This window comes from Gavialis gangeticus, unplaced genomic scaffold, assembly GCF_001723915.1.
Source record: "Gavialis gangeticus isolate Ggan-Ray unplaced genomic scaffold, GavGan_comp1, whole genome shotgun sequence".
Taxonomy (NCBI): domain Eukaryota; kingdom Metazoa; phylum Chordata; order Crocodylia; family Gavialidae; genus Gavialis; species Gavialis gangeticus.
In genome coordinates this window covers 61,213,860-61,228,122 of record NW_017729004.1, presented here as the reverse complement: position 1 = coordinate 61,228,122, position 14,263 = coordinate 61,213,860, and the positions used below count along the sequence as shown (strand labels likewise).

Sequence of the window (14,263 nt, the reverse complement as noted above, 5' to 3'; positions counted from 1 at the left end):
CCTGACTCCCCCCCTGGACCCCCACTTGTCCCCTACAATCCCTGCTAGCCACTCCCCATTCCAACTTACCTTAGATTGGGTGGTGATTTTTAGCTTGATCTAACCTCCCTAAATGTCTGTACCTATCCTTGGTATGACCTGAATTCCTTGCCCCTAGACATGTAATTTTAAATCCAGCTATTATATTAAAAACACTCTAGGCCCAGATTGTTCTGTATGATTAACCTGTTCTCAGGGTCGTTTACCACTCTTGAGTCATCTACAACTTTCATTACCAGTGATTTTGTGTTACTTCCTGTTCCTCAATGATAATATTGAATAGCATTGGGTGGCCGTATAGAACCTTAACAGATGTTCCAATTTGACAGTGGTTCCCTGCCAACATCTACTCCTTGATTTCTTTCGGTTACAAGGTTTTTCATTTGTTCCGTACGTACGTTATTATACACTGCTAGTTTCTGCTAATCCGAATTCCATGTACTGCTAAGTAAAATACCTTACAAAAATCTAGTATATCTATGTGGTTGAACGTATCAAGTAATCATTTACATTTTATGAAAGATTGAAGATTGGATAAGACATGTTTTTCATAAAGCCATGGTACCCGGCATAAATTATACTACTGTCTTTTATTTACTGAATTCCACATCATGTTTTCCATTTTGCCCAAGACAGATAACAGCCTAACTAGCCTGTTTTTCCCAGGTCATTCCCTTAAACATTTTGGATGTTGACATAACATTTGTACTCTTTCAGTGTTCTGAAATGGGTTTGGTATTTCAATATTTATTTAAAAATAGCAGCAACTGGGTAGAGAGATCCTCAGTTGAGTCTTGTAGCACTCTTGGGTACAAGTTATCCTGGCCTGGGTTTTGTTCCTAATAGATGTAATCTACCATCCACTTGGTTACTAATGACCTGGGAAGTAATTTCCTTGTCTGATACAAGTTTGTCATCCTACGTCTTTCTAATACAGAGCAAAAATATTTACTGAATGCTTCTGCCATTTCTTCATCATTATGAAGAATTTTATCATCTCAGCCTAGGAATAAGCTTGGGAGATCTCTTGTTTCTAACTGCTTTTTTTGGTCCCTATTTCCACTAGTCATGGATTTTTCTGTCTTTGGTCTCCATTATTAAGTTTCTGCACTTCAAAAATTCTATTTTATTTCAGTTGCTATTTGTCCTTCTTTTTTCCATTTGTGATATTATTGGGGTGAGGGAGGGGTATTTCTAGTTGCTGCCTGCCTTTTGCCAAGAAATAATGAAAGGCTTTTAATGAAAAAATATCCTCTTCCCTGATTGTGGACTCACAGTTTTATGGCCATGGCTGTTAAAGATTTTCCAGTTGTGATTCATTTTTTAAAAAAATTTCTTCCCAATTAGTTTTTTGGTTTTGCTCATAATACTTCTTAGCTTTGGGAAATTAGCCTTTTTGAAGAAGTGTGTGTGTGTGTGTGTGTGTGTGTGTGCGTGCGTGCGTGTGCGTGTGCACATGCCTATCTACGAATTTCATAGATTTCATAGACATTAGGGGCTGGAAAGGACCTCATGAGATCATCGGGTCCATCCCCCCCGCCATAGGCAGGAAGTCAGCTGGGATCAGGTGAAAGCTAGCAAGAAATAAGTCTAGCATTTTTTTGAAAGAGTCCAGGGGAGGCGCTTGCACACCCTCTGGGGGAAGTCTGTTCCAGACCCTGGACACATGCACCATAAAGAACTTTTTTCTTATATCCAGTCTAAATCGGCCTTCCTGGAGTTTATCCCCCCCCGACCCTATCATCCCTTGGGGAGCTCTGGTCAACAGGTGTTCTCCCAGGTCCTGATGTACCCCTCTTATGAAGTTGTAGGCTGCCACCAAGTCCTCCTGAGCCTTCTCTTCTCCAGACTGAAGTCCCAAGTCCCTCAGCCTCTCCTCATACGGCCTTTCCTTCAGGCCTTGGATCATATGACTGGCTCTTCTCTGGACTCTCTCAAGCTTCTCCACATCCTTCCTGAAGTGGGGGGCCCAATACTGGATGCAGTATTCCAGCTGCAATCTCACCAGGGCCGAGTAAAGTGGGAGGATGACTTCCCTGGTTTTGTTTGAGATGCATCGGGGGATGCATGCCAGAGTTCAGTTAGCTTTGCCTGCCACTGCATCACATTGGTGGCTCATGTTCATCTTGTGGCCAGTCAAGACCCCCAAGTCCCTTTCGGCCATGGTGCTAGTGAGCGTAGCACTGCTGAGCCTCTAAGTATGCTGAGGGTTCTTCCTACCACGCTGCAGCACCTTGCACTTCTCTGCAGTGAAGGCCATAGAGTTTTGGTCAGCCCACCTTGAGAGTGTGTCCAAGTCGGCCTGTATTTCCAGCCTGTCCTGCAGCGTGACGGTCCTCCGCCATAATTTGGTATCATCCGCGAACTTGACCAGTTCACATCTGATTCCCAAATCTAGATCATTGATGGAAATGCTAAAGAGTACTTGCCCGAGTACTGAGCCCTAAGGGATTCCACTGGTCACCCTGTGCCACATTGATTTGTTCCCTTCACCTAGTACTCTTTGGGTCCGACCCCATAGCCAGTTGCCTAGCCGTTGGACTATGTGATGATCAAGGCCACAGTTCCCCAGCTTAACCATGAGGACATCATGGGGAACTAGGTCAAAGGCCTTCTTGAAGTCCAGATATATGATGTCCACATCTTCTCCTTTGTCCAGGGCATATGTTACCTGGTCATAGGAGATGAGGTTGGTCAGGCAGGACCTGCCAGTCACAAAGCCACATTGGCTGGCATTCAGAAGCTTGCCTTCCGTTAGTTTGGCCTTGATGGATCTCTTGACAATTTTCTCCAGGATTTTTCTAGGGATGGATGTCAGACTGATTGGTCTATAGTTCCCTGAGTCATCAGTCATAGTTTCTTTTAGACAGGGATCACATTGGCTCTTTTCCAGTCATCCGGGACCTTGCCTGAGTGCCACGATCTTTCAAATATCCTTGCTAAGAGGGATACAATGATGTCTGCCAGCTCTTTCAAGACCCTTGGGTGCATCCATCTGGGCCCGCGGACTTGTGAATGTCCAGGTTCTCAAGGTGTTCCCTCACTTGAGCCACATCAATTTTGGGATCCTGAATTGATTTGTGCCGTTCCTGGCAATGTGATCCTCCTGGGAGGATGAAAAACCAATGCAAAAATGTAATTTAGGAGATTGGCCCTTTTTTGGGCATCTGATGTCAGTTGCCCCATTGGATCTCTCAGGGGCCCAATGCTATCCTTGTTCTTTTTTCTACTTCCCACTTATCTGAAGAAGGATTTTTTGTTGTCTTTGATCCCTGTAGGTAGCCTAAGTTCAGTTTGTGCCTTGGCTTTTCTCAGTCACATTCTGCAGGTGCGGGGGAGTGCAGAGTAATCTTCTTTGGTAATACTTCCTGTTTTCCAGCTGGTGTAGGCTATTCTTTTGAGCTTAATGAGGTCCAGCAGTTTCTTATTCAGCCATGGGAGATTCCTTGCCCATTGGCTGCATTTCTTGCCCTGTGCTTCAAGGATTATGTTTTGAGCGATGACCATTCCTCATATACTCCCTTTGGGGGGGGTGGGGGTGGTATGAGTCTGATTGCCTGACTGACCAGTTCTCTTAGTTTGCAGAGTTTCCATTCTCATTCTTATCCATTATACTGAGGTCCAAAATGTAGCTACCTTCAGTTGTGTGTAGCACCTTCCAGATTTAGAAAACAATCATCTATAACTTAAAAAAATATAATTTGATTGCTGGTTTCTTGAATCCTGTAGCAAAAATCTCTTAGATCAAACACCCCTCCACCCATAACATCATAGGCTTTTTTCCATTAATTTAAACAGCTGACTTAGTATTGTTTTGATAATAAGTTGACCTTTTCCTTCAAAAAGTAACTTAAAAATTGGTCAACTTATACATTGGGTCAACCTAGAATTGGAACAGTATGGTAACTCATCCTGTTCTCTGGTTTGTTACTGTAAATTCAGTAACAGTACTTACTAGGCCTTCTTCCGGGCTTGGCTGTTTAGTGTATTGATTTATATGCCTTCAGGATCCTGCAGTTTTGAGTTATCCATAACTCAAAGTGGTATCTTTAATGTAGTACAGATATTGTTTTGTTTGGATGAATGATCACTTTCACCTTGCACTTCCATATAGATGCAGAGCACATAAAAGTAGGATAAAACAAGGATCTGCTCTTTGTTTTTTTAATTAAAAAACTTGAATGTGTCAAAGCATTTTAACCCAACTGTTTAAGAACAGAAAATATTTTAAAAATTAAATTGCAGTGATTTAGCAGTAAGACCTGACACACAGGCCTTCTGTTGTACCCCAGGGTGCCTTAGTGCCAGTACACTTTGGGGATGGCTTTTGATAGGATTGAAAGTTGGTAATGGCTATTAGTATTAACATTTTTATAGGCAGAAGACAATTACCGGGAGACCATCCTACTTGACTTCCGGATTTCCTGGTTTAAATATGTAAAGACTTAAGTGTTAATGGAACAATCACATATTTCAAGATATTGATTGCTGTCTAGTGCTTGGCAGGGAGTTTGGGGGACACAGAGGAAGGGGAAATGCTTTGAAGATGAGAGCACTGTTTTTTGTGTCGCAGCTGGTCAGGTGTTGTGCATGACATTTTCTGATAAAGGTTAGTTGTTCACCTGAATTTTGGGGAGCATTAAGATGTACTTGGGACCAGTACAATGTCCAGTGGAAAGATGACCACCGATTCCAATGGGATTAGATTATACTTGTGGAAGAATTAAAAAAATAAGAATGAAAACCTTTTTTTAAAATTATTTCTGATGCTGTGCTCTGTTGTAGCACTGACCAAAGGTATTGCTTGGTGGGGAGCATTGTCTGATTATTCACATGGTGGTTAGCTCCTCTTTAAAAAGAAAAGGAAAAAAGCAAGTGCACTGAGATTTTCAACATGTAGCTGATAAAGTTACTTTTGAAATTCTGTATGGAAGAAGCTGAAGACAAAACCCTTCTATAACTGCTACCCAGGGCTGACAGTAATTGCAAATCTGTCACCTCTGTCTGTCTCACTACTTAGTAATTAATTTTGGTCCCTTCTCCTGACTCCACTCTTTCTTGGAACTTGTGGGGTTCTTTTCCTACTTGCCCAGGGCCGTGGGGTTCCCTCTCTCTTCCCAGAACCAGTGTTGCAAGGAGAAGAGAGAGCAGCATCACCCTGAAATGAGGGTAGGCTCCAAAAAGAAGGGGAGAGAGTTCTGCTTGATTCCTGCAGTAGCTATATTTAGCTGTTCTTCCCAGGAGGTGGGCAACCTCAGCAAGCAGCCAATTGCAGGGGCTTTCACTCCAGAAAGTAGTAATGGTGTGTACCCCTCTGCAATGTAGCTTGCTTTTCAGAAATTTTAGTTCCTATTTTTGCCCAGTTGTGATCTAGCACATTTTAACCACTATTCTACTGTACGCTGTACTACTTGCTACACGCTGATCTTGTATTACTACTTCATGAACTTATTTCTGTCTTGAACTTGGTTTGATTTGTTTTCCTTGTTTTGGTTACAGCTGAAGACAGCAAAGACATCCTGACTACGCTGGGAGAAAATTTTAATCATAGAGAAAACTCAGGTAAACAGGACTAATGAAAACTATGTTACAGTGTATAGGTATTGATCTTATAAGGGGTAAGTGCGCCAATAATTCTTCTTTTTAAACCACTAGGTACCATCGATGATTTGCTAGATCTGAAACCTGAAGAAAATGGTATGAGATGTGTGTGTATTATCTATTTTTCAAAAATAGACATCAAATATAATTTTAATCCTATATTTTAGTTGCTTTAATACTCTGAAAGTTGACTGGGCTTCTAAATAAGATCATCCACCTACAATACTTAACTTGTACTAAAGAAAACCAGCACCATTTACATACTCTGTGGACAATAAATCTGATATTGAACTAAAATGTAAACCTACTGGCTGTAAGAGGATTTACTGTACTTCAGTTTCTTTGACATAAAGCATGATTTTTTTTTTTTAGTAGCAACATGCAGCTCAGAATTATGTAGGCAGGAACGGTTACTACAGTACATCATATTTGAGCCATTGAAGTATGTTTCGCTGTCATTCTAGCCCAACCTATAACTTTTTAAATAATTGGTTTTCGTCTTTTTTTTCCTCTGTGAGCCCTTATCACCATCGTAGGGATTGCTAGTGGTAGTCCAGTGGGCCCTACAGCTTTTATATCTGAAGTGGGGCAGATGAAGAGCAGAAGTCATTTGGGTCTTGTTAAAAACTTGAAGGAGTCATGTATTTCTTTCGTTGTCTTAGTTAATTCAAATAGCTATGTTTTCTATGTGTAAAGGAGAACAGTAATCTAACTCTAGTCACTGCATCCTTTGTTCTCGTTAGATTAGGAACAGCTCAAAGGCATGAGGATTTCTCACAGTTGTTTCCCAAATGGCCTGTTTTAGAATATAAGGGCCACCCATCTTCTCCCTCCATTCCCATTAGGAAAGACCTCAACAGTCAGAGTGACGAAAGTTTTTTGCAGCATTTATGAAAATGTAGTAGCTACACCAAGAGCTCCCTCTTGCATGCTGCGGAAATATATTTTCCAGTGCCACAGAGAAACACATATGTGTAATACATGGCCCAAAACTCTCCTGTACAGTAATGAAGTTTTGTTATGTGGTTTAATATTAAATATTTTCATAGCTATAGTGGCCTTTTTTTTCTCTCTCATTTTCACTCACCCAACCATATCTCATGTTGAACTCTCCTACTGGAGACACAAGTGAAGCCTGCTCTACACACATTTGCGGGCCAGTTTAAACTAATTCAGATATGGGCTTTTTTTTACTCAAATATTTAGAATACCAATCAGCAGAGAGACAGTTAAAGCAACAGGAAGATGTTTATGCTGCTAATGCTTATTCCCTGGATTTTATGGGAATAAACTCTACTGGTAAAAGACAAACTTCAGTCATCTAAGGGAGGGTGTACTGAAGGTTTTTTGTACAGGGCCTAACACTCTTTTCTGTGGTGCTGAGTCAATTTTTCTGAAACACTTTCTGTCTTCTCTCTAATTTTGTTTTGGATTAGTTTAAATTCTCAGTGGAGTAAAGTATTTCTAAAGAAATATTCAAACAAATACAATATAAAATGCCTTACAAGAAAAACAAAAGGCTTCTTACAGATCATAAAGTAGTATGACATTTCAATCATTTTCTGAAGAAGTTGATAGCAAAAAAAGTGATATAATTTTTAGATGTAAATATGAATATAGTAATATATTCATTAAAAGCAAGCATAGTGTGGTTTGATGCACTTACGCACACATACATAAGAATTGCCTGTCTAGCAGTTTTGATCTGAGCTGTACTGCTGCAAACCTTTTCCTGTTGTGGGTAAATATAATTTGTGGTGAGGTGCCACATTATCACTACTAACAGCACTCTTAACACATTAACACATTTCCTCCCTTTATCTTCCCCTGCTAGTCTTTAAACTTCATGAAAGTGAAATATTTCCCACTGAAACACTGAGAATGTATGTCATTGCTGACAGATTGGAGTGATAATGCCTTAGAAATTCTTAAGTAAGGTATAGCAACTATCATCTCATAGTCACAAGTACATTATGAATAGGTGAATAAATAGAGAAATATTGGATGAACTTCTAGGAGTTTAGAAGGTGTTAATGTTTTTAGGGGTGATGATTGTAGCCATGTTGGTCTAAGGACAGGTTTTTTGGGTAGATTTGATATCTTTTATTAGACCAACTAAATAGTTGGAAAAACGTTCTTTGCAAGCTTTTAGGCACAAACACCCTTCTTCAGGCACTGGGAGACTCCAGCTGGTAGTCTCCCAGTGCCTGAAGAAGGGTGTTTGTGCCCAAAAGCTTGTAAAGGACTTTTTTCCAACTATTTAGGTGGTCTAATGAAAGGTGTCCTAATGTTTTTAGTCATTCCTCTGAGATTGGCTAAAAGCAATATGAGATTAGAAAGGTGGGATGAAAATCTCATGAAAATGGTGAAGGGGTCTGGAGTGATCCTTTTGATAATGTCTAGATGATGCTTTTGATAATGTCTGGTAGGAATACAAGAAGAATAAGGTTTTTAGTAATATCTCTATTTTTGGCCCTAGCTTGGGAGTACAGAAGCAAAGGAAAAGGTAACTTTGCATGTTCAACCTCAGATCTCTCTTTACTATTGGATAAACATTCAGGCTGGTTCTTATTTTATCAGAGTATGTAGGCGTTTATATTCTATCCACTCGTGAGCCTCTTTAAAACTCAGTTCTGTTTCTTTTCTCTCCTGTCACTAAACCTGAATTATTCCATTGCAAATTGTTGTGGTCATTGAGAGAAGCATATCTAGGCAAGCAGTTGTTTTTAAATAAAATGTTCTATTGCTCCTGCAATAATTTTGTTTCAAGGGATTCCTGTCTGTTCTTATGGTTTTTCTTTATGCCCAAAATATTAAAAGTCTCTCTTGCATGCTGCATGCAAGCAGAGAGAGCAGGCCTAGCTGGTTGCTTGAAGCTTTGCAAAGCAAAAGCTGCCCATCATGCTTTACCACATTTCAGATGAGTATAATTGAGATAAAGTTCAGTTTCAAGCAGTGTGACAATATCAGACTTGTAAACCACTGTTTTCCTCATCAGCAGTCTCTCGTCGTAATGTTTAATGATTCATAGAAAAGAATAAAATAATAGTAGTTACTTGTATTTTTGTACTGTGATGTAAACTCAACGTTTTGGATTCTGATTGGGACTTGCATATATATATATATATATATATATATATAGGGTTTTTTCAGATTTACCTTAAACTTGTAAATAATCTAGTAGTTGCTTTAACCACAGTTCCCACACTTTAGGAAAGAAATGAAGTGGGCGTTTCAGAAGTACTTGTCAATAGCTTAACTGTGTTTCCCCTGAAATTAATGGGAGTTTTAACATTGACTTCAGTGGGAGAAGAACTTTGCCAGTGCTGGGTGTTAGGAAATGCCATCCAGTGCATAAAAGAATGTATTCTCTTCGAGACTCCCAAATACTTAATTTGTTCATCAGTGGATCAAAAAGTTTAACCGAAGCAAACACTTATTATATCATTGAACTTTGCAACGGTAGCTTTTATTTGTAGTTTGTGCTAGCCTGATTTAAATCAAGGGTAAATCGTTCCTTTTAGAGCCTGTGTAACAAGGAGCAAGATAGCAACTGAATGGCAGCCTCCTAAAACTTTTATTAAGCCAAGTAGTAGGCAGTGTTTTGATTTATTGTGACATTGTTTCTTTAAGTTTACTCATGCTACATTTTAAAAGGGGAGAAATCCCAGCACAGCTGATACTATCTGAAGCTAGTAAAAAAATAGCCTGTTGTGTAAGCGTCAACCCCAGGGATTCACTGAAAGTAGGACTGAAAATGGGAAACCACAGAAATCCAGAGGAAGAGTATACAAACTGAATATGACTGAATATTTTAGAGTTGGATCAAGGGTTTTTCATTTATTTCCCATCTGTCCTGCATTTGTTTATCCCAATGTTAATTTATGTCTAGTAATTATCATTAGTTGTGTCCCCCATTTTGTTTTAAAATAGCTTCAAACTCCCCCGAGCTGGATTCTGGTGAAAAAGATGATATGGTATTGCTAAATGAGATCCTCAATGCTACCTCCTTGGATGAGGGAGAATTCAGCAAAGAGTGGACAGCTGTCTTTGGACAGGACCCACTCACTGATCCCACCACAAACTCCTCAGTTGGAGAAATGGAGACCGCTCCATCAGCAGCAGCAGCACCTTCAGGCTTCCTTCCCTCGCAGCTCTTAGACCAAAACATGAATGATTTACAGTCCTCTCTACATGGTAAGTGTGTAGATTTATCTGGTCTTAAAACAGCAGGCAGGGCAGAATGGCATTTTAGCAGCTAACTTATTCAGAGAGGCATAAGCTCTTGTAGGTGACAGCCTACTTCATCAGATGCTTTGTCAAAAAAAAAAAAGTAGGCTATTCTTATGAGAGCACATAGGCTTCAGAACAAGTAAATCTCTAAGGTGCCACCCTACCCTACTGTCTGCCTGGCTTCAGACTAATGCAGCTAACTTCTTTTTTGTTGTTGAGCATTTGTTAATGATGTTACATGGCCTCCTCCTACCTGATACATTATTGATTGTTTATAGTGTCTGTTGTAGCCTGAGATACAGGCAGAATGTCATTGTTTCAAGTGGTGAATGGGGTATGGAATGCTTGAGTTACACATTCACCTTTCCAGCCTTAAAATAGCCAGGCTTTCAGCTACTAGTGAGTCAAGGACCTACAAAATAACATGGCAGAAGGCCAGTTTATTATGCGGAATAGCTTGGTTGAGATCTTAATGCATTTTCTTTTAAAATTAATGAAAAATGTTTCTTTGATTGCATTAACTATCTTAGCTGCTATTTGTGCTAGGGGAACAACAGGAAAGTGACATCGCCAAAAAAAAGATTTTTTCCAATTCTTAATATTTTCAAAGAAACAAGTAAGAAACTATATTTTATTTGCTTTATTGTTATATCCCTTGTCCATGGTACATGTACAGGTGTACTAATGTGGCACAACCACACATTACATTAAGGATAAGTACAGACATTCAAATAGCCTGAGGCAGATTTGATCTAAGTTATGCAGTTTTGTAAGCAACGTAGTTTAGGTCAGTAGTGAACAAAACACAAATTCATCCTTTGGTGGGTGGGGGAGGTACAGGGAGGCAGCAAATCTTAGACCATTTTTAAACTAGTCTGTGCACACTGAACTTCTGTTCTTTTACTGGTATAGATCAGTTTCTGATCACTTATACCAGTAAAAATGTAATGTCTGTACCTGGCCCTAATGACCCCAGCCAGTTTGGCAAGTCTCAGAGACAGTCAGAGTATCTGCTCTTCTGATTATCTTTGCAATGACTATCCAATAGCCACCCTGCCAGCTGGCCAACTGTGATGTTAGTGACGTCCATCCTAAGGCTCTTTGCAGTATTTTGCATGTTATCTTTACATCAAAGAATTGGAAAAGGATAAATGAGGGTATTAAGGCAGTTAAACAAAGAGACTATAGGTACAAAGAGAGATTACAGAAATTTACTTCTGTGTTCACTTAAAAAATTAAACATGTATGTTGATTATAGGAAGACTGTATCAGTGCCTTAACAAATTATAACAAACTTTGTGCCATAAAACCTCCAGTGATGCCTATTCAAATTTAGAAAGAACCAGGAAGATAACCTTTCTTGACACAAAGTAATAAATGTGTTGGAACAAACTACACAAAGTAACAAAAAGAAACCACATTTTGACGTGTTCTTTAATGTTGACAAGGTGTTGAAAGAAAAATGTGTTTTAGGTTGTAAATGCCAAAAAGGTAAGGCTTGCTTCCATCTTTGAATATTTAATGATACATTTAATTTATGGGATGCACTGAGGTTGAATTTTAAAACCTGGACATGATTTCAGCTTCCATTTGCCCTTGGTTACAACTTTTAGAATTTTAATTATGTTTTTGAAGTGCTAAGAACACATAATTGCAGTGCTGCCCCCAGATCTTTGGATAGGAAAAGTCTGTTCATGGTTTGAAAGAGAAAAATACTTTTGTAGCTTGAAAGGGCATTTCAGAGACTTGGGACTGCAGGGATCAAAAATACAGACTCCTGAATGTTTTAGGGACCAACAGTTTCTGATCTAAAGAGAATGACTGTTGTAAATGGGGAAGATTGATCCTCTTTTATCTTATGCCATGAAAAACAATGCATTCTGAATTTGTAACACTCTCCTGAACTGTGTGTGCACGGGATTTGATAGAAAAAGGGATTGTGTAGTTATTGCTGTAATTTTTTTGTGGTTTATTAATCAGGATAAACTATTTCCTACCTGCCTCTTGTAACCCAGCACCTGAACATGGATGTCGTGTATATAAAGTAGCTAGGAATAAATTCAGTCTGGAAAAATGAGAATGTTTCCAACCAACAGGGGAGTGAGGTTCTGGAACCCAGAAACAAGTAGTACAGAAAAACTTAGGTGATTATAAGGTGGAGTTCAGTGCATTTTATGAAGTGTGAGTTAGTTACCTGTGATAGAATGTGAATGCACTTGAGGACCCAGAAAGTCCATTCTTGAGTTCCTAACCTGGTCTATACCTCTTTATTAAATAAGAATTCTTTACTAGAATCATTTAGTGTCTTTAAAGGGACAGTCTCAGGTTAAACATAACTTTTATTTGGTAAAGATTTATTTAAATATTATTAACTAAGGAAACTTAAAGTGAAGGCTTAAAAAAAACCAAGTTGTTTTCCCCTGTTAGTTTACTTTTCAGTTGACCTCTTAGACTAAACAGTAAAAATAGATTAGTTTAGCTAACTACTATTTAGTCAGTTTCTAGTCAATTTCATTTACTCATCCTTGTGTTAGTAAAATATTGTTTTGAATTGTTGTTTAGTACCTGTGATGGTCCATAAATTATGTGAGGCAAGGATTTCTCATGGTGATATCTTTTATTGGACCAGCTTTTTGCTTGAGATAGAGCTTTCAAATGCAACACTCTTCATCAGGTCAGAGAAGTATAAGTTAGCACAACACAGACCTGATGGAGAGTGTCTTGCATTTGTAAGTTTGTCTAACTTTATCCCAACTATGCAATTGGTCCAATAAAATATATCACCCTAAGAAATCCTTGTTTATTTAGAACACTCTGCTTTCACTGGAATTTTGAAAAAATTAATGGTCACAGATGACTGGTTTATATGCTGTCAACTCCAGCTGATAATTATATTTTAGATTTTGAACCAAATTTCATTCTACAGCATTCCTTTGAATGCCTTTGTCAGTAAATTTAGGTCTTGGTTTGGGATAAGGAGTAAAGACTTAAAATATTAATTATAATATAAACTTTAAAATGTACAGTTTAGAAATGCATTTAAATATTTAATTTATGGAGACTTTACTGAAGAGCTGTGATATAAGCCCCATAGATGCTCTTATAAACCCACACTGAGCTTTGATCATCTACATTGTCCTGTTCACTTTAATGCAGTTCTCATATACAATTCTTCACGTTTCAAGTCAAGCATATGCACAAGTTGTTAGCACTTTACTCTCTCTGTGCTTCAGCTTTCTCAGTTTAAATGGACATAGTAATATTTCCTTTTCTCCCTTCTTCCGTCTTCTCAACCTGTATTTTGTCCACTACATTGCAGAGTATTAGGATCAGATTGTCTCTTACCGTCCGTATACATGGCATGTAGCACAGTAGGTGCCACTAGACAGTATTGTAAATAGTTATTAATGATAATATAGAGTGCCAGTTTTATTTTAAAAAATCTGAATTAAGAAATTATATCTCTATTAAGCTTTTTTTGCCCCTATATAGCTATAGCTGTCTAATTTGGCTGCCTTACTAAAGTATACTACTTCCTCAGGGAGCATTACCTTCTGTTTTTGCTACGTTTTTAGTTCCATTTACTTATTCATAATTTATTAAAGGACTCTTGTTTAAATTATCTCTGCAGACATATTTTTTAGTTGAGAAAATGTGAAGCTTTCTGGTTCCATTTCTAAATTTAATTGTGGTAACTTTTTTTTTAAACTTTCCACTTTTGTGGGGATGGTAGCTGAAAAGTAAGCTGCTTGGTTTCCTTACTGTCTCACTGATAATCTTTTGTCTAGTCATGTAATGAAGCCACTCTGTGCAGAGGCAAACCCGAACAGGCTCAAGGCCAACAGATGCTTTCAAATTGACATACTGCTGTTTGTTTTACAAAGGCAAAATGTCTCTCTTGCTATGGGCTGCTAATAGAAATAGAGGACATGAGAATACTCTGTAGACACACACTGGTAGTCTTTTCAAGCAGGCCTTGTCAGGGTCTTATTTCATCAGAAAAACAGCATATGTTATGCTGAAGGGGTTTGTTTATTTTTTTAATGTAAGTAGGGTGACCATTGGTCCTGCCTTATACCAGCCCATCCTGTTTTTAAACCCCTTGGCTCCTGTCCATTTCTAAATGAAGAATGGACAGTGAAAAGTCCTGTTTTCAGTTCCTTGGTGGAAATATACGTCAATCATTTGTCCTTGCATTTCTATTGACTGTGCCTAGAGGTAGAGCAGTGCACATCCACAAGGAGCAGTGTTCTGAGCCAGGGAGGGAGGTGGCCTTTCTGTGGTAGCCCCGCCCCTCGCTGCTGATTGACCATGGAGGCCAATGGTTCCCATTGGCCAATGGTCGCCCCCCCCCCCCATCCCCCCATGGGGAAGCCCTATATTCTGGGGG

The 14,263-nt window shown here is 38.9% G+C and overlaps 1 protein-coding gene across 5 annotated transcripts in view; it reads left to right on the top strand.

The window, feature by feature from the left end:
• ICA1 (islet cell autoantigen 1) overlaps window positions 1–14,263 on the top strand; it is a 159,000-nt gene that overhangs the window by 137,682 nt on the left and 7,055 nt on the right. For 4 of the 5 annotated variants that reach the window (XM_019508477.1, XM_019508475.1, XM_019508476.1 and 1 more), the window contains 4 exons: window positions 5,539–5,601; window positions 5,695–5,736; window positions 8,120–8,146; window positions 9,574–9,837. In XM_019508477.1, the coding sequence (XP_019364022.1) occupies window positions 5,539–5,601; window positions 5,695–5,736; window positions 8,120–8,146; window positions 9,574–9,837 (396 nt within the window). The remainder of the gene's footprint in view (window positions 1–5,538; window positions 5,602–5,694; window positions 5,737–8,119; window positions 8,147–9,573; window positions 9,838–14,263) is intronic. The other variant, XM_019508478.1, reaches the window with a different exon arrangement.